General features: G+C 50.0%; 1 protein-coding gene and 1 pseudogene across 1 annotated transcript; one reads left to right on the top strand and one right to left on the bottom strand.

The window, feature by feature from the left end:
* The first annotated feature begins 1,483 nt into the window (after positions 1-1,483).
* On the top strand, positions 1,484-18,078 carry TRAIP (TRAF interacting protein). Its single transcript, XM_055413349.2, has 15 exons — positions 1,484-1,674; positions 7,003-7,060; positions 7,553-7,636; positions 9,635-9,674; positions 10,464-10,591; positions 11,776-11,870; positions 12,285-12,398; positions 13,129-13,216; positions 13,952-14,041; positions 14,484-14,572; positions 16,182-16,337; positions 16,559-16,607; positions 16,874-17,023; positions 17,127-17,177; positions 17,368-18,078. The coding sequence occupies exons 1-15, from the start codon at positions 1,577-1,579 to the stop codon at positions 17,491-17,493; spliced, it is 1,416 nt and encodes a 471-aa protein (XP_055269324.1). The 5' UTR covers positions 1,484-1,576; the 3' UTR covers positions 17,494-18,078.
* LOC148773988 (small nuclear ribonucleoprotein G pseudogene) lies at positions 2,533-2,770 on the bottom strand (annotated as a pseudogene).
* Positions 18,079-20,792: the final 2,714 nt, after the last annotated feature.

Here is a 20,792-nt window from a genome sequence, read left to right as displayed (position 1 = left end):
CTTGGCACTCGGGGGTAGTCCTGCCCTTCTCCCTGCATGCCTGTGGGTCTGCTCTGGTGTATGAAGGTCAGTGGGCTGTGTACCTGCTGAACCTGGCAAATAAATGTCACTCTGCCAAAGCTTCTGGCCACCCTCTTGCCTTTGCTTCCTCTATATTACTGGGGAGGGCCCCTGAAAGGCAGTGGGGAGGGTAGAAGCTGGGGGTAGTTTTCCTGGAAGTGGTCTGAGCTCAGTGCCATGTGGATTGCTTGGGATGCCACAGGATTGTCTTTGATGGTAGGGGTGGGGTCCTCTGGGCTCTAGAAAACCATGTGGGGCTCCTGTTCTGACAAGTCTTGTTGAACAAGGAGTCCTTATTTTGACTTAGGCATAAGACCTGGAACCCACCAAGGGCCATCCACCATGGAGAGACCTTTTGTTCATGGCCAAAGTGGGCTTCCCTGGGTTGTGGAGTAGGTGCACGATAGGCATCACACAATGATTCTATCCTGCCCTTTGTGTTGATTTCTCCTTCCTGTAAACAACACCGTCGCTTTCCACATAGGTCCCAAGGACTTCACTCTGGGTCCACTTCAGATGGAACAGATAAACTTTATATTATGGGGCTGTGTATAAGTTTTTTTTTTCTAGGAACAGGGGAGTAATACTACTAAAACAGTTAATCACAAAAACTCCTAGGAGTACTCCTTCCAGTCGAGATTAGCCCAGGTGAACTCACCAGGGATGCCGCTCTTCCTCAGAGAGGATCCCAAAGACAACTCTGATGTGGGGATAATAAAAAAGGTTTGTTAGTCACTTGTCTAAGATGCTTCTGGGCCTCCAAAATTACAACTCGATTGCAGTCCCGAGGCAAAACTGATTCTCCCGAGAGCTAGGACCAAGTCAGGATACTGGCCCTGCCACCTCTAATCACCTCTAAACTCAGGAATCAAGTCTTGCTTGTATAGATCCGGCGTGAGCTTGAGATGTCCTGAGTGGTTAGGACTTGCGTCCATCTTTCTAGGACCACTCAGAAAGGAGGGCTAAGAGGGTGCAGTATTCTTTCGGTCTGGGAACTATGGGTTTCCACTATCCGGTCAAGCACCGCCCAGAGCAGGGGACCCGCTCTCTATCATGACCGTCGTCCCATTCCCTACTCTACTCTCCTAGAGTTGAGAAGGCTGCGCTGAGAGAACAGGGCTCAGAAGCCCGTGCCCAGCGCACCTCGAGTCACCTCTGGCTTGGGACCATAACGCCCTGTGTTGCCCCAAAAAGGGGCCTGGCTGGCAGCCTAGCTGGTCCCCGTACCAAACCAACGCTGCGCTCCCGCTGTATCTGCGGTCTTAACCGCGAGCAGTCTGAGAATTACCGCTTGACAGTTTCAGGCCCGCGCTCCGCCCCAGGATTCTTCACGGCCGCAGGGCCGTTAAGCCCCGCCCCCCCGAGGGTTCGTCCAATCGGGACCCAACTTCCGATCCTCTCCCGGAAGTTGCGCCGTGGAGCCAAATTCGAAGCTAGCGGAGACGCGGAGGCACGGCTACCAAGCTGGACCCGTCGCCGTTTCCTTGGCTACCTCGGCGACTCGAGACCAGTCATCATGCCTATCCGTGCCCTGTGCACCATCTGCTCTGACTTCTTTGATCACTCCCGCGACGTGGCCGCCATCCATTGCGGCCACACCTTCCACTCGCAGTGGTGAGTGAGCTCTGTGTTGGAGCTGGGCCCTCGCTCCCGCAGGGCTACAGGACTGTGGGGTGTCGGGGCTCCGGGTGACCCGTCCCCGGAACCCAGACTGGTGATGAGGAAGGCATTAGATGGGAATCCCACTAGAGTTCCTGACCTGGGCAGAGACGAGTTGTGTGGCAGGCTTCCCCGAGGAGGTGACAGCAGAGCTGAGGCCGGGGGTGGGTAGTTGGGAGGGTTTAATGAAGACAGAGTAGAGGTTTCTCTGACTGGCTTGCAGAGAGATGTGGTTTCAAAGTTATTTGTACGTGCAGATGCTTTCACCACATTAGTGAGCCCTTTGTTTTCTGCCAGACCTAGTAGCCAACAGTCTACTTACTGGATTTGTTGTGGTTTGGTTGATGGTTTGGAATGATTATATCCAGAGTCATCTTCTTGGTCAGATACTCCACTGTATTCACTGACCTAAGCCAACCCAAATTAACATCGAATGGCAAGGAGGTGCTCTCCAATCAAGGTGTTCAGCTAACTGGTAGGACCATTCTGTTGAGTGCACAGATGGTGGGGAGATCCCCCTGGTAGCTGTGGATACGCTGAGTCCCGAGTTTCTTTTTTAAATTGTGAAGAAATACGTGTAACATAAAATTAACCATTTTTTCCTTTTCCTTTTTTTTTTCACCATACACTGTTCTATTGGAGCAATATATATAATATATATATAAAAGACATAACATTTAACATTTTGCAAAAGCTTAACAAAAAAGTTCAGTTATGAAAATGTATATGACCTGATTTTTATATCATAGTAAAACAGGCCTTTTGGAAAGGACATATGGAGCAATTGATTTCTCTGGTGAACACAGCCTTTGTTTATACTTGCTCCAAAACTTCTGACATGATGATACTGTTTTCTCATATTACCACCATTTCAGTATTGTTTTGTTGCCCAGCTTCATACATTCATCTCTCACAAGTTTCATAAAAGGATCAAATTCCTGCAATATTTCTTGGACATGTCTGCCACCATGTAATTTCAATGAAAACTTCATAAAATTAAAAAAATTTTTCAAGAGAATGTTTACTCAGTGACCTCGAAGATGCTTTCCATTTTGACCATTTTAAGAGTACAATTCAGTGGCATTAAGTACATTCACAGCGTTGTGTAACCATCACCACTATTTCCAGAACGTTTCCATCAGTCCAGACTAAGCACTGAAACCTTTAAACAATAATTTTCCATTTCCCCCTTCCCACAGCCCATGGGAACCTCTGTTTTACTTTCTGTCTCTTTGAATTTTTCTTTTCTAGGGACCTCGTATAAGTGAAATCACATTTGGTTCTTTTAAGTTTGGCTTATTTCACTAAGCATAGTGTTTTCAAGGTTCATCCATGTTGTAGCGTGTTTCAGAATTTTACTCCTTTTTGTGACTAAGGGATTATTATTCATTGTATGAAAATAGCACATTTTGTTTGTCCCTTCATCTGTTAATAGACGTTGGGTTGTTTCCATGTTTTGGCTACTGTGTGTAATGTTACTATGAACATTGGTGTACAAGTATATTTTCAAGTTCCTAGTTTCATTTATTTTCAGTTATCCTGAGAGGTGGACTATCTGGATCATATGGTAATTCTATGTTTAATGTTTTGAAAAGCTGCCCTTCTGTTTTCCTGTGTCAACTGTACCATTTTACGTTCCTACTAACAATTCGCAAGGGTTCCAGTTTCTCCACATCCTTGCCAAACTTTTTTTTTTTTAATAATAGCCACAGTAATGGGTATCTTTGCTTTTACTGTGTGTGTTTAAAGCTATCAGTTTTCCTTTTGGCACTGCTTTTGCTGTCTTACATGGTTTTGATATGTTTTCATTTTCATTAATCTCATGGTATTTTCTTATTTCCCTTGTGATTTCTTCTTTGACCCATTGGTTGTCTAAGAGTGTGCTGTTTAATTTCCACACATTTGTGAATTTTCCATTTTTTTGGGGTTATTGATTTTAGTTTCATTCTATTTTGATCAGAAAATCTATTTTGTGTGATTTTCAATCTTTTAAAAAATTTTAAGATTTGTTTTGTGGCCCACCATATGGCCTATCCTAGAGAATGTTCCATGTGCACTTGAGAAGAATGTGTTTTCTGCTGTTGTTGGGGGGAGTATACATCTGTTGGGTTAGTTGGTATAAAATGTTGTTCAAGCCTTCTGTTTCCATATTGATCATCTGTCTGATTATTCTATCCATTATTTAAATTGTGTAATATTAACACCTCCAACTTTTATTGTAGAACTTGCTATTTCTCCCTTAATTCTGTACAATTTTCTTTCATATATATATTTCATGTCTATTTTTTAGGTGTATATTTGTTTATAATTGTTATTTCTTGTTGCAGTGAACCTTTTATCAATATATAAAGTCATTATCTCTTGTATGCTTCTTTGACTTAAAGTTTGTTTTGTCTGACAATAATATAGTTACCTCAGTTCACTTTTTGTTACTATATTTATTCTGCTTGAAATTCATGAGGTTTCTTTACCTTGTGGAACAGTTTCTTTACTCAGTTCTGGGAAACTATCAGCCATTATTTCTTCATATATTGCCTCTGTTCCATTATCTCTTTTCTTTCTATATCAGCATCTCATTTCTGCTGTAACAAATTACCACTCACTTAGTGGCTTAAGACAACAGAAGTTATTTTATAATTTTGGAGGTCAGAAGTACAAAATGGGTCTTGCTTGGTTAAAATGAAGATGGAAGTGGAGCTGTGCCTTCTTTGGCTCGTGCCTCTTTCGCCATCTTCAAAGTCAGCAGTGTTACATCTTCAAACCTCTCTGTATGACTCTTGACACTGCTGTCTCTTTTATAAGGACGCTTATGATTACAGAGACACCCCTGGATAATCTCCCCATCTCCTTAACTTAATCACAGCTCCAAATTACTCTTGTTGTATAAGGCAGCGTATTCACAAGTTTTGGTAATTAGGACATAGAGGTGAGGGCGTTATTCTACCTAACGGTTTCTTCCTGGAACTTCTAATTATATGTATCCTAGACCTCACGGTAACTTTTATATCTCTTATCATTTCTTATGTATTTTTCCACCTTTCTAATTCTCACTGTTTCCTCTGACATATCTTTCAGTGTCCTGATTCTTCAACTCTGCCTAAACGGCTGTTAAATTCATCCATTGAATTCTTAATTTGGACCATTTGTTCAGTTTGGGGATTTCTGTTTATTTCTTATTAAGTTCTGATATGTCACCTTTTATTTTCAAATTCTCTTTCGGTATTTTCGATCTTAATTTTTGTTTTTCCGGCATAGTATGTCTGTCATGGTGGGTGACAGTTCCAGTGTCTGAAGTCTCTGTGGGTATGTTCTGGTTTACAATATGCAGTGCTTTCCCTTGTGTAACTGTTTACTTTAAAACAAAGCATTGTATTGAAATATAGTATAATACATAAAAGGACAAATATAAGAAATGTATAGCTTGCAGAATTTTTGCAAACTGAACACACCCATGCAACCAGAATTCAGAGCAAGAAACTAGACATCAGCACTTCAGAAACCTCCTGCTGAGAAAGACTGGGACCCGGGACACTCTTCCAGAATGCTTGCATTTGCACCTAGACAAATGCCTCCTCAAACAACAGAATACAAAGAAACTATAAGGAACTCAACCTGTCCAACTCTGTGCGACCTCACAGACGGCAGCCCACCAGGCTCCGCCGTCCCTGGGATTCTCCAGGCAAGAACACTGGAATGGGTTGCCATTTCCTTCAGCTTGAGCAAACTATGAACAAGAAGATACAAAAAGGCCAAAACCCAGCTGCCATTTCTGAGGTCCTGGAGCAAAACCAGGGTACTGTACAGGATCCCTCCACACAGGACCACCAAAGGGGTGGGCACACTGCCGCCTAAGCTATCCTTGTGGCTCAACCTGCCAATCTGCCCCTCTGCACTCACCCCATATGAGGAGCCTGCTCCTCACTACCCCCCTCCCCGCAGCGAGCAAGCAAGGACACCTGTTGCTTGTTTTTGCTCCCTCCTGGTGCAGTCCCAGGAAAGCCTTGCCTGAATTTCTCCTCTGGCCTCTTAACAGTCTCTGTGGATTAAAGAGTCCAAGGGCCCAGTGCAGTCTTCCAGTTACTCCCACCAGTCCGCCTTTCCTCCAGACATGATAGCCACTGTCTTAACTTCCAGCAACATAGATGAGTTTTGCCTACATTTTACTCTATGTGAATGGAATTAAACACAATTTACTGGTTTGGGTTTTTTTTTTTTTTGGTATCAGGCTTCTCTTCTTCAATCTTATGTTTATGTCATTCACCCATAATTTGTTCTGAGTTATAGACTCATGCATTCTCATTGCTGTGTAGTATTCCGTCATCATGCATGGTTAGCTTTGTATTATATGTATTTGAAAAATTATTTATAGAAAAAAAATTGCAGTCTAGAAAGATGGTATCATCTTCCCAAAAGGACTGTTTTTCCCTGGTCCCTGGGGGGGATTGTCTACTACATTTTGATTTTGTTTTGACTGCACTACCTGGCTTGTGGCATATTAGTTCCCCAACCAGGCAGTAAAAGCACAGAGTCTTTTACCACTAGACCACCAGATAATTCCCTGCTGCTGCTGCTGCTAAGTCGCTTCAGTCGTGTCCGACTCTGTGCAACCTCATAGACGGCACCCCACCAGGCTCCGCCGTCCCTGGGATTCTCCAGGCAAGAACACTGGAGTGGGTTGCCATTTCCTTCCCCAATGCATGAAAGGAAAAATGAAAGTGAAGTCGCTCAGTCGTGTCCAACTCTTAGTGACCCCATGGACTGCAGCCTACCAGGCTTCTCCGTCCATGGGATTTTCCAGGCAAGAGTACTGGAGTGGGGTGCCATTGCCTTCTCCAGATAATTCCCTAGTAGAAGAATATTTGAAAGTTTAGGGCAGATTGATGGTGTATAGCTGGGCTGTGTTTTACTTTTACCTCTGCTTGCTACCTCTAGTTTGCCCTCACTTTGAAAGTTACCCCTTTGGAGTATTATCATTCCTATCTCTGAGGGACCCTACCTTTGACCATTGCCCCTAACCCCAATCAAAGCCTAGAAAGTTGATAAAATTACAGCTCAGGGGAGAGAAGTCCAAGCCAGCAAGGGCAAAAAAAAAAGGGCCAGTTGGTTGGGTTGCTGCACTAGTCAGGCCTTGTGGGATATACCGTCACCACCTGAGGTGCTGCCCTCCTGGGTGGGCAGGCGATGGGTCAGCAAGGAGCAGGACAGACGCTGTAAAGGTCAGGGTGGCCACCTGGCCTGTATGTCTTCCCCTAAAACCAGTCTGCTTTTCTGTTCTCATTCCAGCCTGATTCAGTGGTTTGAGACAGCACCAAGTCGGACCTGCCCGCAGTGCCGAATCCAGGTAAAGCCAGTGGGGTGAAAACTCCTCAGCCAAAGACACTCCTTGCCAGGGAGCAAGGATGAGGAGAGGTCTCCGAAGCAAAGCAGTGTCTTTGGCTTGTCTGGACCATCTGGTTTGAGGCTGGTTGAGCCTCACTTGTGCTCTTAAACGGTATGGGAGGCCTGCTTTTGCCCAAGGGGAGCTGGCAGATGGACTTGTTGCGTGGGTCAGTCTTCACCTAGCTAGATTTGGTCACCTTATCTGCCTTTCCCCTGCAATGCCCAGCACCTGGAGTTGGGGTATCTTTTGAGCAGTTACCACATGGATCTGTAATGACATGACTCAGTAACTAGTGGTACCCAGCTTGGGACACCTACAGGATTGCAGAGGTCACCTCCCTCCAAGAGGTGTGCTGTGAAAGGTTAGGTGGGAGATGGGCTTGGCTGCATGTCCCCTGTCCTCCTTGCCCAGACCCAGCTATGCAGTCACACTGTGTCTCGTTCTTTCATTCAGGTCGGCAAAAGAACCATTATCAATAAGCTCTACTTTGACCTTGCCCATGAGGAGGAGAATGTCTTAGATGCAGAATTCTTAAAGGTACCCAGACTTTATCTCATTCTGCTGAATCCCAGGCCCTCTGAGAGTTCACTTTCTGCTCCTATCCAGGGAGGGTACCTAGAGTCTGGAGATGGGTTCTGGAAGGGGAGACTTGATAGAGAATTCAAGTCTGGGACAGTGAGAGCAGAGAATAATTGATGATGTTCCAGTCATTGGAGAAATCCTCTGTCAGGGAGGAAGGACTTGACTGTGAGCCCTCCCCTTGGGATTTCAGAGCAGTTCTGACCGTAGTTTAGAATGTGTCTCTCGAAGTCCCCTCACCTTGCAAAGGATCTATAACCATCTTTTCCAGTCCTCAGCCAGGGAGGATGTGTGAACCCACTGTTCGCAAACCTGCCTGTGCCTCACAACTACCGGGGAAGCTTGGTGTGTATCCAGGTGCCTGAGTCTCCCAGAGCAGGAGTGGAGGGCAGGGCCCCTGGAATCAAGATATGCAGCCAGGATGGAAACCCACACTGCAGGGGAGGATGGGTGGGTCCCTCCCACGCTTCTCCCACACTTCTACCGCTTCCCCTCCAAGCCTAAGATTTAGCTTGCTTCGTGCACAAAGGGATTAGATTGGCAGAAACCTATCAAGAAAGTGGGATTGGGGTTCGCAAGTGAACCTGGACTCTGAGGGTTAATTTTTTGGGCATCTGTCAGATTAGGATTCATTTGGCCCTGGCCCCCGGGGGGGCTGTGACGTCCTTGGAACCTCACTGCTTCAAGAGCGTGGAGCTTTTGTGCTTAAAGCTAACGTGTTCATCGTCATGGTAACTGCTCCCAGTTTTAAGCCGTGTCCTCCTTGTGAGAAAAGCAACAAAGGCAGCTTCAGTTCTTTCTGATTTTCTAAGTCATATCTGGGAGACAGGAAGGCAAAATCTTGAGTTGTTTGGAGGAAGGGCTTGGAAGGCACCCTGCTTGGGTGTGGAAGGTGCTAGGGGACTAGCGGTAAGATTGGACTGGCAGCTGCTCTCAGGCAGCCCGTGTGTGCCCTTCCTTACCCATGGCTTCCACCTGAGATGTTCAGCCTGTTTAACCAGCCCAGCCACCAACAGCTCCTGGCCCAAAGTCCTGAGTAGAGAGTTTGACAACAGGAGCTTAGCCACGAACAGGGGCCCGGCCTTGTATTGGTCATAATATGAGTCTTGCATTGACCTGGGAAGAGTAACTTGGATGAAGATTGTTCTGCATCCAGCTACCATCACGGACCCTAGGCCAAGCCTTTCAGGTCTACTGAGCCTGGTTTTCCCCTTATGGAGTAGGTCCATCTCTTGCCCACAAGGGCGTTGAGTGCATGGGACTCCTGAATGGGAGTGGGGCTCTCTTCTGCTCCAGCCTCTCAGTGGTTCTGTGGCAGTGGCTTTGGAACATATGTACGGGCTTGGGGAGGCTCATTTGACCCTCACAACAGTCTGGTTAGAGCCTAGCGCAGGTGAGCTTTCATCTAGGAGTGCAGAATTGTCTTGGCTCCCCTCTCTATTGGATTCTGGGGCTGGAAGAGTCCTGGTGCACAGAGCCAGCTTAGGGATGGGAGGGGGTAGACCGTGAAGCAGGTAGGACCCAGGGTGGAGGGAGCAGTGTGGCCCAGGGTGCTTGGCCATCCCAAATCTGTGTCCCCAGTAGGTCCAGCTAATGCCAGGGAAGGTCAGGGTGGGCATCGGCCCAAGGAAGTGATGGAAGCTTCTGCCATAAAACCAACCGCGCAGGCCAGGCTCCACTTCTTTTGCCCCCTGTTATGCTTCTTTTCCTGTCCTAGGGTCTTGTACCTGAGATTATCTTCATTTTACCGACTTTTTAAAAAGACACTCAGAGACAAAGCAAGGCTTCTGTCTCCCTTGTTGATCTCACTTGGCCTTGAGGAGCAGCAGGTTCATGCTTCCCTGGGCCCACAGACCTCATTGTCCCCGCCTAGGGCTCCCCACAGACCTTATGTGAGGCTGGGTGGGGGCCAGCTGTGATGCCTTCTTGCTGCTTACTGTGAGTATTGCCTTGCAGAATGAACTGGATAATACCAGAGCCCTGCTTTCCCAGAAAGGTGAGTTCCCAGGGGCCTTGGGAAGCCCCTGACTTGGGTACTAGACTGAGGCCTGGGAGGAAGGCCTCAACCTTCTGGCATATCCAGGGGCTCTCCCTGCTTGGTATATCCAAGAGTCTTATCAGCTTTTGTGATGGCATAAAAGGAAAGGGAGGTGACTGATGCTGTTCACCCAGATGAGGTGAGCCTCTTCTTTGTCTGGGGCTGCTTGCCTAGGACCCAGGCTAGGAGGAGTCTATCTGACAGGTCAGAATATTGTAGTTGAGGGTTCGACTGCCAGATTTGGCAGGAACCTGCTTGAGGGTTTCCCTCGTAGCTCAGTTGGTAAAGAATCCACCTGCAATGCAGGAGACCCCAGTTTGATTCCTGGGTTGGGAAGATCCCCTGGAGAAGGGATAGGCTACCCACTCCAGTGTTCTGGCCTGGAGAATTCCATGGACCATATAGTCCATGGAGTCGTAAAGAGTTGGACACTACAGAGTGAATTTCACTTTGACTTTTTTCTGTGCTTGAGTTCTGGGATGATAAATTAACTAGACCAGTGGGATCAGGGAGCAGTGAAATCTTTACTCCAGTAACTCTGAGCAGCAGAAAAAGGGTCTCATTCCCAGAATGATTGGGCGTCCCTGGTTTGGTGCTTGCCAGAGAGATAAGCAGGCTGCCTGACTTGTGGCCCACGACTTGTTCCTCACCTGGCTCTGGGGTGGGGTGCTGGGGCCCAAGGGCCCAGGTTCTCATAGTGCATAGTGGACAGGTCTCCTCTCCCTCTGTCCCCCACCCCTGCTCCAGAGAAGGAAAAACGAGACGGCCAGCTCATCATCGACTCTCTGCGGGACACGCTGGACGAGCGCAACGCTACTGTGGAGTCCCTGCAGAGGGCCCTGGACAAGGCTGAGATGCTGTGCTCCGCCCTCAAGGTGGGTCCCCAGCCCCCGTGGGCACAGGTTGGTGGGAAGATACAGTCCTCCTGGGCTCACCACCCTGGGCTTGTCTTTTGTGTCTGCCTTGGTCAATACTGTGGTCTTTACAGTTGTAAAATGGAGGGAAATTCCATCTTCCCCAGGCCTCCCACCCAGCCCATGAGAAAAGGGTCGTATTGCCCGCACCTGTGGATGTTGTCCTAGTTAGTTTGGAGAGGTGAGGCCTGCCCAGTGCTTCGTGGAAGGACTGCTCAACCAAGACCTCAGTGAGCCTAGGCCATGTTTCCCAAAGTGGTTTGTACTCCACTGACAAAGCCAGCCTGAAGAACCTTCCATTAGCGTGCCTGTCCTTGGCTGGGCTGCTCTCTGGAGCCAGATCAAACAGCATCCCAGAGAGGAGTGGGGGGCCTTTGAAGTCGGCTGTGCTAAGCTGACCAGGCAGATCAAAGCCTGCAGAGCAAGCGGCTCTAGACCCAGATGAATTTTGTATCAGCCTGGGTCGGTGAGCCTCTTGCTCTCCAAGGGGCAGGAGGTGATTGATCTGAATCCACAGTTGAAATTCTGACCTCATATGAAGGAGCCAGTCCTTGCCAGATGCCATTTGAAAAGGAAAAGGACCCATTCGGGTGAACAGATAGGGCCCCAGGGTGTTCACCATTTCTGGCTCTGCTTGGTGGCTGGATTGGATCACGTGGCCTGGCCAATGGGCAGGAAGGCGTGAACCAGCACCTGGCCGCAGAGCAGGAGTGTGTTGGCGTTCCCAGGTCGGAGGTGAAGTGACCAGGTGCTGAGGGCAGCTGTCCTACCCTGGCAAATGTCCATAGCTGATGGATAGCACGGCCTGGATCTGTGTTCCAGGCTTCTTCAGCTTCCTACAGGTCCCTGGACTCTGGCAGCCCCCAGCAGGCCTTTAGATGGTGAGAGTGGGCTATGCTGATGGTAAGACTTATCTCAGGAGGAAGCAAGCCAGGGGGGCGAGGAATCAGCTGGTCCAGGGCCTCATAGCAGCAAAAGCACATGCCAGAGTGGGGCCCAGGAGCCTTACCTCCTGGGGCTAGAGCACATGCTGATCAGCATTTTCAAAAGCAGACAGTTCTAGGGTGGAGTTCTCCTGGCGACTTTAGCCTTGGCCCCTGGGAGCCTCCAAGCAACAGACATGTGGGGGTGCATTTGCTCTTCAGAAGCAGATGAAGTACTTGGAGCAGCAGCAGGATGAGGCCAAGCAAGCACGGGAGGAGGCCCGCCGACTCCGGAGCAAGATGAAGAACATGGAGCGGTGAGCTTAGAGCGGGGGCCTACCCTGTGCCCTTGTACCCTCGGGGCATGGCTCTCAGGGCTGCAGCAGGGGTTGGCTCAGCTCTCCATAGGCCACAGGGGGCTCAGGCCTTACTCAGCCTCTGCTGGCTCCTCCACTTTCCATGGGAAACCTGGCAGGGCTTTTGTTCCAAGAACCTCTCCCTGGGGATCCCTGACCTGAGACCCTCTGTCAGCACCCCTTCTCCCTCAGCAGCATCCCTGCAGCTGTGCTGAGCTCTGCGCTGGGGCCTTTCTTTGGGCAGAGCCGCCTGCTAAAGCATCCTAGCAGCTCGGGCTGTCTCCATAGCAACGGCAGCAAAGGGAGGCAGAGCTGCACTGGGTACCTACCCATCAGCCTCCAGATTTTAAATGCCGTGGGCCGGGTGTTTTTCAGAATCGAGCTCCTACTCCAGAGCCAGCGGCCCGAGGTGGAGGAGATGATCCGAGACATGGGTGTGGGACAGTCCGCAGTGGAGCAGTTGGCTGTGTACTGCGTGTCCCTCAAGAAGTGGGTACTCTGGCCCCTGTATCCAAGCTGAGTCATGGCCCCCAAGCCAGGCCCCTCCACGTGTTGCCCGTCTCTTGTGAAGCAGAGCAGGCAGAATGAGGAGCAGCCTCTGGAGCCCTGCTGCCTTCGTATGAACCACATCCCACCTCTTACTGTGTGGCCAGGAGCCAGTTTCTTAACGTCTCTGATCCTTAGCTTCCTGAACAGATAATAACCTGCCTCACAGGATTATTGAGAGAATTGCATGTGAATTATAAGTGTTATTTCTAAGGAGGTTGGCACAGCACGCCGTGCTCCAGTTTGATATCTGGAGCCTGTTCCCCATTACCACGTGGTTACTGACCCCACCTGGCTTGCATCAGAAACTTAGCTCAGGTGTTCACTCCCATGGGTGTGGGGTTGGAGAAAAGGGCCACTTGGCTGACAGGTATGAAGGATCCCCGATGTCTTGTGTGCAGCCAGGTGGTGTAGGGGGCCTCCTAGGGGGGCCAGGGTTTCCTGCACACCCTCTCAAATCTCCAGTGCCTGCACGCAGGCAGGAAACTAGTTCTTCTAGCATCTGGGGAGCTCGACCCGCTGCAGTGCCAGCCGGTCCCTGCTGGGCTCCGGTATTAGAGTTGGAATGAGAAGGGCCGAGGGCTTGGGCTGGGCTTTGTGTTTTCTTGGTGCTGTGACTCAGTCTGACCAGGGGGTGTCCCGGACTGACATCTCTTCTGTCGTCCCTTCGTAGAGAGTACGAGAATCTAAAAGAGGCACGGAAGGCCTCAGGGGAGCTAGCAGACAAACTGAAGAAGGACTTGTTTTCTTCCAGAAGCAAGGTAACTTAATGGGGAGCCGAGGGTGAGGGGAGAGGTGGCTGTCCTTTTGTCATGCGTGTGAGTGTCTCCTAGGCAAAGCCTTGGGGCTGTGGGATGACTCACAGAGATAGACTTCTGGTCCTCATTGGGCACTGACTCTGACTTGTGTGGCTTGTCTGCTTAGGGTGGCAGGTCACGCAACTGTCGCCCCAACACCTGCACACTTCTGTTCCCCTCTGCTCTCTGGGTACCTCTCAGCTGGCTGGAGCACACAGGTCCTAAATGTGATGGCTTCAGGGGCCTGTTTTTTGTTCCAGGCCTAGAGTAGGAGGCCTCTTGTTCTTTTCTTTGTGCATGTATGTGTGTTTAGCCATTTGGCTTATTCCCCTTGTTCCTCTGTTCCCTGACCAGGGATTGAACCTGGGCCGTGGCAGTGAAAACCCAGAATTCTTACCACTAGACCACCAGGGGACTGACTCCCTGTAGAAAGCCTCTTGAAACCTGAATCAATCAACACAGCTGCTTTTATTTCTTGGCATGGTGCATGTCAGGGCATGAATGTAAGGAGGAGCCCTGGACTGCTCCAGTTGAACGCTGCCAGACTAAGACTACGGTCCAGCCCCATGGAGCTCGGGTCTTCCCCGTGTCCCCCGCTCCTCCTGGGTCTGGGCTCCTACGAGCTAGTGCAGCAGCAGGTGGGGGCAGGGCACACAGCCACCCCTATGTTCGTCCTTCACTCCTCACACTTTCTTGCAGTTGCATACAGTCTGCTCTGAACTGGACCAGGCCAAGCTGGAGCTGAGGTCATCTCAGAAGGACTTGCAGAGTGCTGACAAGGAAATCGCGGTGAGCAACATCTACGAGCAGGTGGGAAGGAAGGGTGGTTTATGTGCCCCCCAAGACATGGGTTGGGTGAGTTCTGCCCACGAACCCCACCTCAGTCGGTGGTCGCAGCTCTGGGCTCCCTGTACCCTCCTGGTTCGGGGTGGGTCGGGACAGGAATCTTGGCCTTTGGTCTGGAGCCTGGGCTCCTCAGCAGAGGATAGAGCACAGGGGCCTTGCTCACGGTCTGTCCTGGACCCGCATCCTTGAGGTCACCAGAGGAGGGGCTCCGCCAGAGGCCTTCTGAGGTCAGGGGGTCCTGGCCTCCTGAGCCTGATATTTGACCTTCAGGCCTTGTTCTGGCCCCAGTGGGCTTGCCTTTCACGCGCACTGCTCACGTCCCGGCGGTCACTCTGCACTTGGTGCCTCAGCCTTTCTTTCACTCTCTTCTCTTTCCTTCCTGAAGAGCCTGAAAAAAAAGCTGACGATACTGCAGGAAACCCTGAAGCTGCCACCAGGAGACAGTGAAACTATCAACCGCCTTGTTTTAGAGAGGTTCGTTGACCCCCTGGGGTGGAACAGGGACTCCAAGCTGGAGGAGCCCCTGGTAAGGGTGTCGTCTTCACCCTTTCTGGCTTTGTGGGGGTAGGTGACCCAGGTCGGCCTGAAGGTTGTGGACCTCCTGGCCTGAGTGACAGCCAAGACTGAGCCGGGAAGCAGCTCTGAGGCAGGCCCTGGGCCTTGACAAAGAGAGGCCAGAAAGGACCTCGGGATGGTCAGAGAGGGGAGGAGCATCCCGTGTATTGCGCAGCTCACCTAGTATATCCGCCTGCCCCAGGTTGAGACAAATGCGAAACCACCCACCAAAGAACCCTCCTCAGGCTCCAGCGCCGCCATGCTAAAGCTGCCAGCAGAGGGAGCCAAGAGGCTGCAGGATGGGTGTCCCTGCCTGTGTGGCCGCCCGGAAGCCGACAGGCTGAGGGTCCTCAGGCCTGGCTGGCCCGCTGGTGGTCCGGACATAAAACACAACCCAGCGACCCAGCCGCTTTTATTCGAGCCGCTTTTCAATGTTGGAAAATCACTAGGCTCCCTCTTCCGCGCATCCACTCATTTGCTCAGAGCCTGCCCATCTAACTTATGAGCTGCCTCCCTGACCCTTTCCCTTGCTGTCACCTCTGTGTGAGGCTTGGGACCCATCTTCTACTCCTCCCATCTGTCCAGCATAGCAACCCCTGGGCATCCTACCACTCCCTTGCCAAACACCTCCCAGGACCCTCTGCACTCCGCCCTCATGGAGTTGGCCTTGTGGGCAGGGTGGACCTTCAGGCTTCAGGCCAATCGCACTGCCCCTCGCAGCAGGACACCCCTTGCCTTACTGCTCTGTGCCCTCGCTGCTCCATGTCCTGCTCCGTGTCCCCCTGCTCTGTGTTCCCCTGCTCTTCTCCACACTGAAGGGTTCACTGTCCTCTGCACTCCCTTCCATAGTCCCCCCGGCAGAAATGAGCTTGCTGTCTTCTGCACAGGTACTGCTTCATATTCAGATGCCACTGGGTGCCAGGGGCCACAGAGGTGTTCTGGAGGCTTGTGTACACCCTCGTCCCCCCAGGATGTACACACCCAGGTGTGGCACGTGAGAGTTTCCCCGACCAGGCATCAAACCCTCATTCCCTGCATTGCACGGCGGATTCCCAACCACCGGACCACCAGGGAAGTCTCTAGGAACACTACTTGAATGTATATCTCATATTCAAGCTCTGGAGGTGCCAGCCCCCTAGGGGAGTTGTTTGAACAGTCTCTAATACTGTCCACTGGCCATGATAAGTAGCACTGGAAGGAACATCCATCTGCTTCAGTCTGTGGTTGCCTCTCTGACAGGATCCTTGCATGCACTCTGAGAAATGAGGCTTCCTGAACAAAAGGTTTTTCATTTGTGTATTTGGGTTTTCTGTGGGTTTCTGCTTGCTTCCTTGCATGTCTTCCAGACTTCCACTGTGTGAAGGACCAAGCCAAGGACTAATCTGTTTTTTCTGGAGAGATTAGGGTTTCCTTGAAGGATGGCTCTAAACCAGGTGTGAGCTCCAGGCCCCTGGAGCGATCCATCTCTAATGCTTGAGGGGCTGTTGCCACTGTGATCTTGAGTAACCAAACTGTCTCTGCCTTACAGCCCAGCTCCTGTGGAGGTGCTAAGCCTGAAGCTTCGCCGGCCAGCCTTTGGAGATGATATTGACCTCAATGCCACCTTTAATGTGGACACTCCCCCAACCCAGCCCTCCAGCACCCAGCACGGCCTTGCCAAGAGGCTCTTCCCTGAGAAGGCACAGTAAGTGGTAGTCCCCGGCCCTTCCACAGCCTGGAGGAAGGATGGCTAAGAGATCTCTGCAGGTCCTGTGCTGACAGCTCCAAGTGGCTGACGGGGCGCTGAGGGTCACCTGGGTTTGAACATGAGTGGTTTCAGCCACCTCTTCCTCCCTCTCCTGAGTACTCACTCTGTACAAAACTCTTCCCTTGCTTGTCTCATTAATCCTCACGTCTCTCTTGCAGTTCTCCTGTTCAGGACGTTCCCAAGAAGATGCCCAAAGGCCCCAGGCAGGTAAGGCCCCCGAAGAAGTTCAGGTAGTCACCCTCCATCCTTGGCCAGGACTGAGTATGAAGCTGGTCTTCTGAGAGGTCAGGGTCTTGCCAGAGCCCTCTCACTCCTGGAGGACTGAAGCACTCTGGAGCCACCCTGCGAACCCTACCGCCTGTCCTTCCTGCATCCGGATGAGGCACCAGAGATCCTGATCCTGTTCCCACATGCCTCCCTCCTCTTTGCTGCCACCTGGCTCATCGAGCCTGGCTCTGGGGTCCCCTCTGCAGGAGTCCCAGCTCTCGCTTGGGGGCCAGTGCTGTCTGGGGGAGCCTGACGAGGAGCTGGCTAGCGCGTTCCCCGTCTTCATCCGGAATGCTGTCCTGGGCCAGAAACAGACCAAGAAGTTCAGGGTAGAGCCCTGCCGCAGCACAGATGCAGTGAGTGCAGTTCCCACAAGGGAAAAGTGTCTGCCTTCTTGCAGGTGGGGCTGGGTGGCCCTGCCCATTAGGCCAGCCCACTCACCTCTTCCTTCTGCTTTAGGTGAGGATAGGCTTCGATGGACTTGGAGGCCGAACAAAATTCATCCAGCCTGTATCCTTATCTTGTGGTGTTGGGCTGAGCTAAGCTCTGGCGCTCACATCATCCCTCACCTGTACCCTCCAGACCCCAGCTTACTGGTGGCTGCAGCCCCAGGTGGGCAGAGCCAGACCTTGCCCACCCCCAAGGCTGAGCCCCGTGTTCCAGTCCTCTCTGTAGGCCTCTTCCTTGACATTTCCTTCAGACCAACACAACTGTGATCCGCCCACTGCCGGTTAAACCAAAGCCCAAGGCCAGGGCTAGGCAGAAACTGGGCGCCAGGACAGCGCCCACCCCCTCCCAGGCCACGCTGGACAATTTCCTGTGGTAGTGAGAACAGTGAGTCTGATCAGTGGCCAGATACAGGCCGAGGACTGGTGACTGGCTTGGTAGAGGGTTTGGCAGGCCTGGCCCCTCTTCTAGGACCAGCCCTGTGGACAGAGATAAATAAGAAGTAGGGGGTGAAAGTGGGGCCCAGAAACCTGCTTTTCCTGCACACACCCTGCCCCACCCTGTATCATGCTGGGTCTCCCTGTGGGGGCTGATGTGATCAGCTCAGTGTTGTGCCAGCAGGGCTTGCCCCTTGTTCCAGACTTCCGTTTATAGCCATGATCAGATGTGGCTGGGCTACTTCTGGTCCTCAGACCAGGGTCTTTTGTTGACTGTAAGCACCAAAGTCTTGATGCTTCTCAGGCCGCCTCAGCCTGCCCAGGCTTCGCTGCCTGCCTCTGACTTGCTGTTGGCATGGCCTGGGCCAGGCAGGGCAGGGGGTGGGCAATGGTGGTAGGGAGAGGAGGGGGAGATTTCTATGTGAAATAAAAAAATGCAGTCTTTTCTTCCTGGCTCTGGGAGGGTAAATTTGCACTCACTTTGAAAAACTGACTTGCGTGATTTTCTAAAGGGGGGACGTTCACCTAGACCCAGACCCAGACCCAGAAATTCTACCCTTAGGCATGTGCCCTCTCAAAGGGCACAGGGAGACTCTAACAAGAGCGACATAACCTAGCTTTGTCCACAGTCTGTAGCCTGGGCACAGTGCAAGGCCATAAGCAGGAGAGCAAATGGGTGAACCAGGGTCTAGACACACTGGGAACTCACAGCAAGCACAGTAAGTGGCCTGTGACACACCTTTCAACTCTGCCAGCCAAAGTGCTATCCTCCGTGGCTTGGCTTCAAGAGCACTTTCTCCCAGAAGACGTCTTGGGCTTCCCTAGTGGCTCAGTTGGTAAAGAATCCACCTTGCAGTGCAGGAGACCCAGGTTCAATCCCTGGGTCAGGAAGATCCTCTGGAGAAGGAAATGGCAACCCACTCCAGTATTCTTGCCTGGAAAATGCCACAGACAGAGGAGTCTGGTGGGCTACAGTCCACGGGGTCGTAAAGAATCAGACACAACTGAGTATCTGAGTGTGTTAGGTGAGGGCTCCTAAACTTCCCTCTCTCATTACTGGGTGGGTGTTTGCCTGTTTCTGCACTCCAGCATGGACCTGGCACAAGAGAGAATGCTTCAGACTGAGTGCCCGTCTGCTCCCCTGCAGGTGGGTGGGAGCCTGGGGCTTCTTGTGGGGGAAGTGATGCTCTTGGTTATGGGAGCTGGACTCCTTTGGTGCTGCCTTGAGCCAAGGATGGTTAGGGAGGGAAAGTGCAGCATCAAATTAAGGGTGCAGTGGCTGGCTAATAGCTTTCTTATAGATCAGTAATCAATTAGAATTAAAAACCCAGAAACAAAAAGAAGAAAATAATACCATTAAAAACCCAGTACCATTTACATTAGCACCAAGAAAGAAGAAAGGAAACAAATATTTAGGTATGCTGCTGCTGCTGCTAAGTCACTTCAGTCGTGTCCGACTCTGTGTGACCCCATAGACGGAAGCCCACCAGGCTCCCCCATCCCTGGGATTCTCCAGGCAAGAACACTGGAGTGGGTTGCCATTTCCTTCTCCAATGTGTGAAAGTGAAAAGTGAAAGTGAAGTCGCTCAGTCGTGTCTGACCCTTAGCGACCCCATGGACTGCAGCCTACCAGGCTCCTCCATCCATGGGATTTTCTAGGCAATAGTACTGGAGTGGCTTGCCATTGCCTTCTCCGTATTTAGGTATAAATCTAACAAAATATGTACAAGATCTCTGTGAGGGGAAACTACAAAGCTCTAGGTCTATACATTACAATGGAACATTATTCAGCCTTTAAAAAATTCTGAAACATGTTTCAACGTAAGTGAATCTTGAAGACACTAAGTTACATGAAATAATCCAGGGGCAAAGGACAAATGCTGTAGGATTCCATGTATATGAGATACCAAGAGTAGTCAGATTCACAGGGACAAGGTAGAATGGTTATTTCCAAGGATGGGGAAGGAGAGAATGGGAAGTTGTTGTCTAATGGGTTCTGAGTTCCAGTTTGAGAAGGTGAAATTCTGGACATGAATGGTGGTATTGGTACAACAACGTGAAAGTCTGTAATGCTCCTGAATTGTATATTTTAAAACATTAAATTTCATCTTATGTATATTTTCTCACAATAAAAAAAAAGGACCAAAATTCTGGTACATGCTACAACCTGGATGAATGTTGTAAAGGTCTGCTAAGGGAAAGAAACCAGACACAAAAGGGCAAATGTTTTGTGATTCCGCCCATATTCATTACCTTCAGTAGGAAAGGCATGGAGACCGAGTACAATAGAAGCTCCTAGGAAATGGGATGGGAGGTTGAAGAGTTATTTTTTAATGGGTACAGTGTTTCTCCTTGGGCTAAAGTTGTGGAAATAGTGGTGTGGTTACACAACACTGTGAATGTACTTCATGCCACTGAATTGTACATATTTAAAAATGATTCAAACCAGGCGGTCCAGTGGTTAATACTCCATGCTCCCACTGTAGAGGGCATGGGTCCGATCCCTGGTCAGGGAACTAAGTTCTCGCATGCCACATGGTGTGGCCAAAATATAAATAAAATTAAACATTAAAGATGAAAATGGTTAAAACCACAATTTAAAAATCCATCTATTTTAACAAGAGTGAAAAAAAATCAGGACTGGATATTGAATGTCATCAAATGTCTTTTGGTATCTATTGAAGACACCACTTACTTCAGAATCTGGCCCAGGTTTCTGTACCTCGTACATATGACACATCCAATAAATGTTTATTGAATGAAAAAAAAAACAGAATTGCCTACCACTTTACACCCACTAGGATGGGTATAATTTGAAAAAAAAGTAAAAACCAGTTGGACCATGTTGTGGGGAAATAAAAACTTACATACATTGCTGGTAGAAAATAGTTTGTTGGTCTGTCAAAAACTTAAACATAGAATTGCCATATGACCCAACAATGCTACTCCTCGGTATATACACAAAGAAACAAAACAGGTGCTCAAATACTTGTTCAAGAATCATCATGTAGCACTATTCATAATATTCAGAAAGTGTTAACAATTCATACGTCAGCCAGTGACTGGATAATGTCTTCCCTGGTAGCTCAGCTGGTAAAGAATCCGCCTGCAATGCTGGAGACCCGGGGTCGATCCCTGGGTTGGAAAGATCCCCTGGAGAAGGAAACGGCTACCCACTCCAGTATTCTGGCCTGGAGAATTCCATTGACTGTATATAGGGTTGCTGAATAACAGATTGTGA

This window comes from Moschus berezovskii, chromosome 24 (assembly GCF_049115385.1).
Source record: "Moschus berezovskii isolate FMDL1 chromosome 24, NW_MosBer_1.0, whole genome shotgun sequence".
In the NCBI taxonomy this organism is placed as follows: Eukaryota; Metazoa; Chordata; class Mammalia; order Artiodactyla; family Moschidae; genus Moschus; species Moschus berezovskii.
The sequence above is the reverse complement of the archived record's forward strand: the minus strand, read 5'-3'. Positions and strand labels throughout refer to the sequence as shown.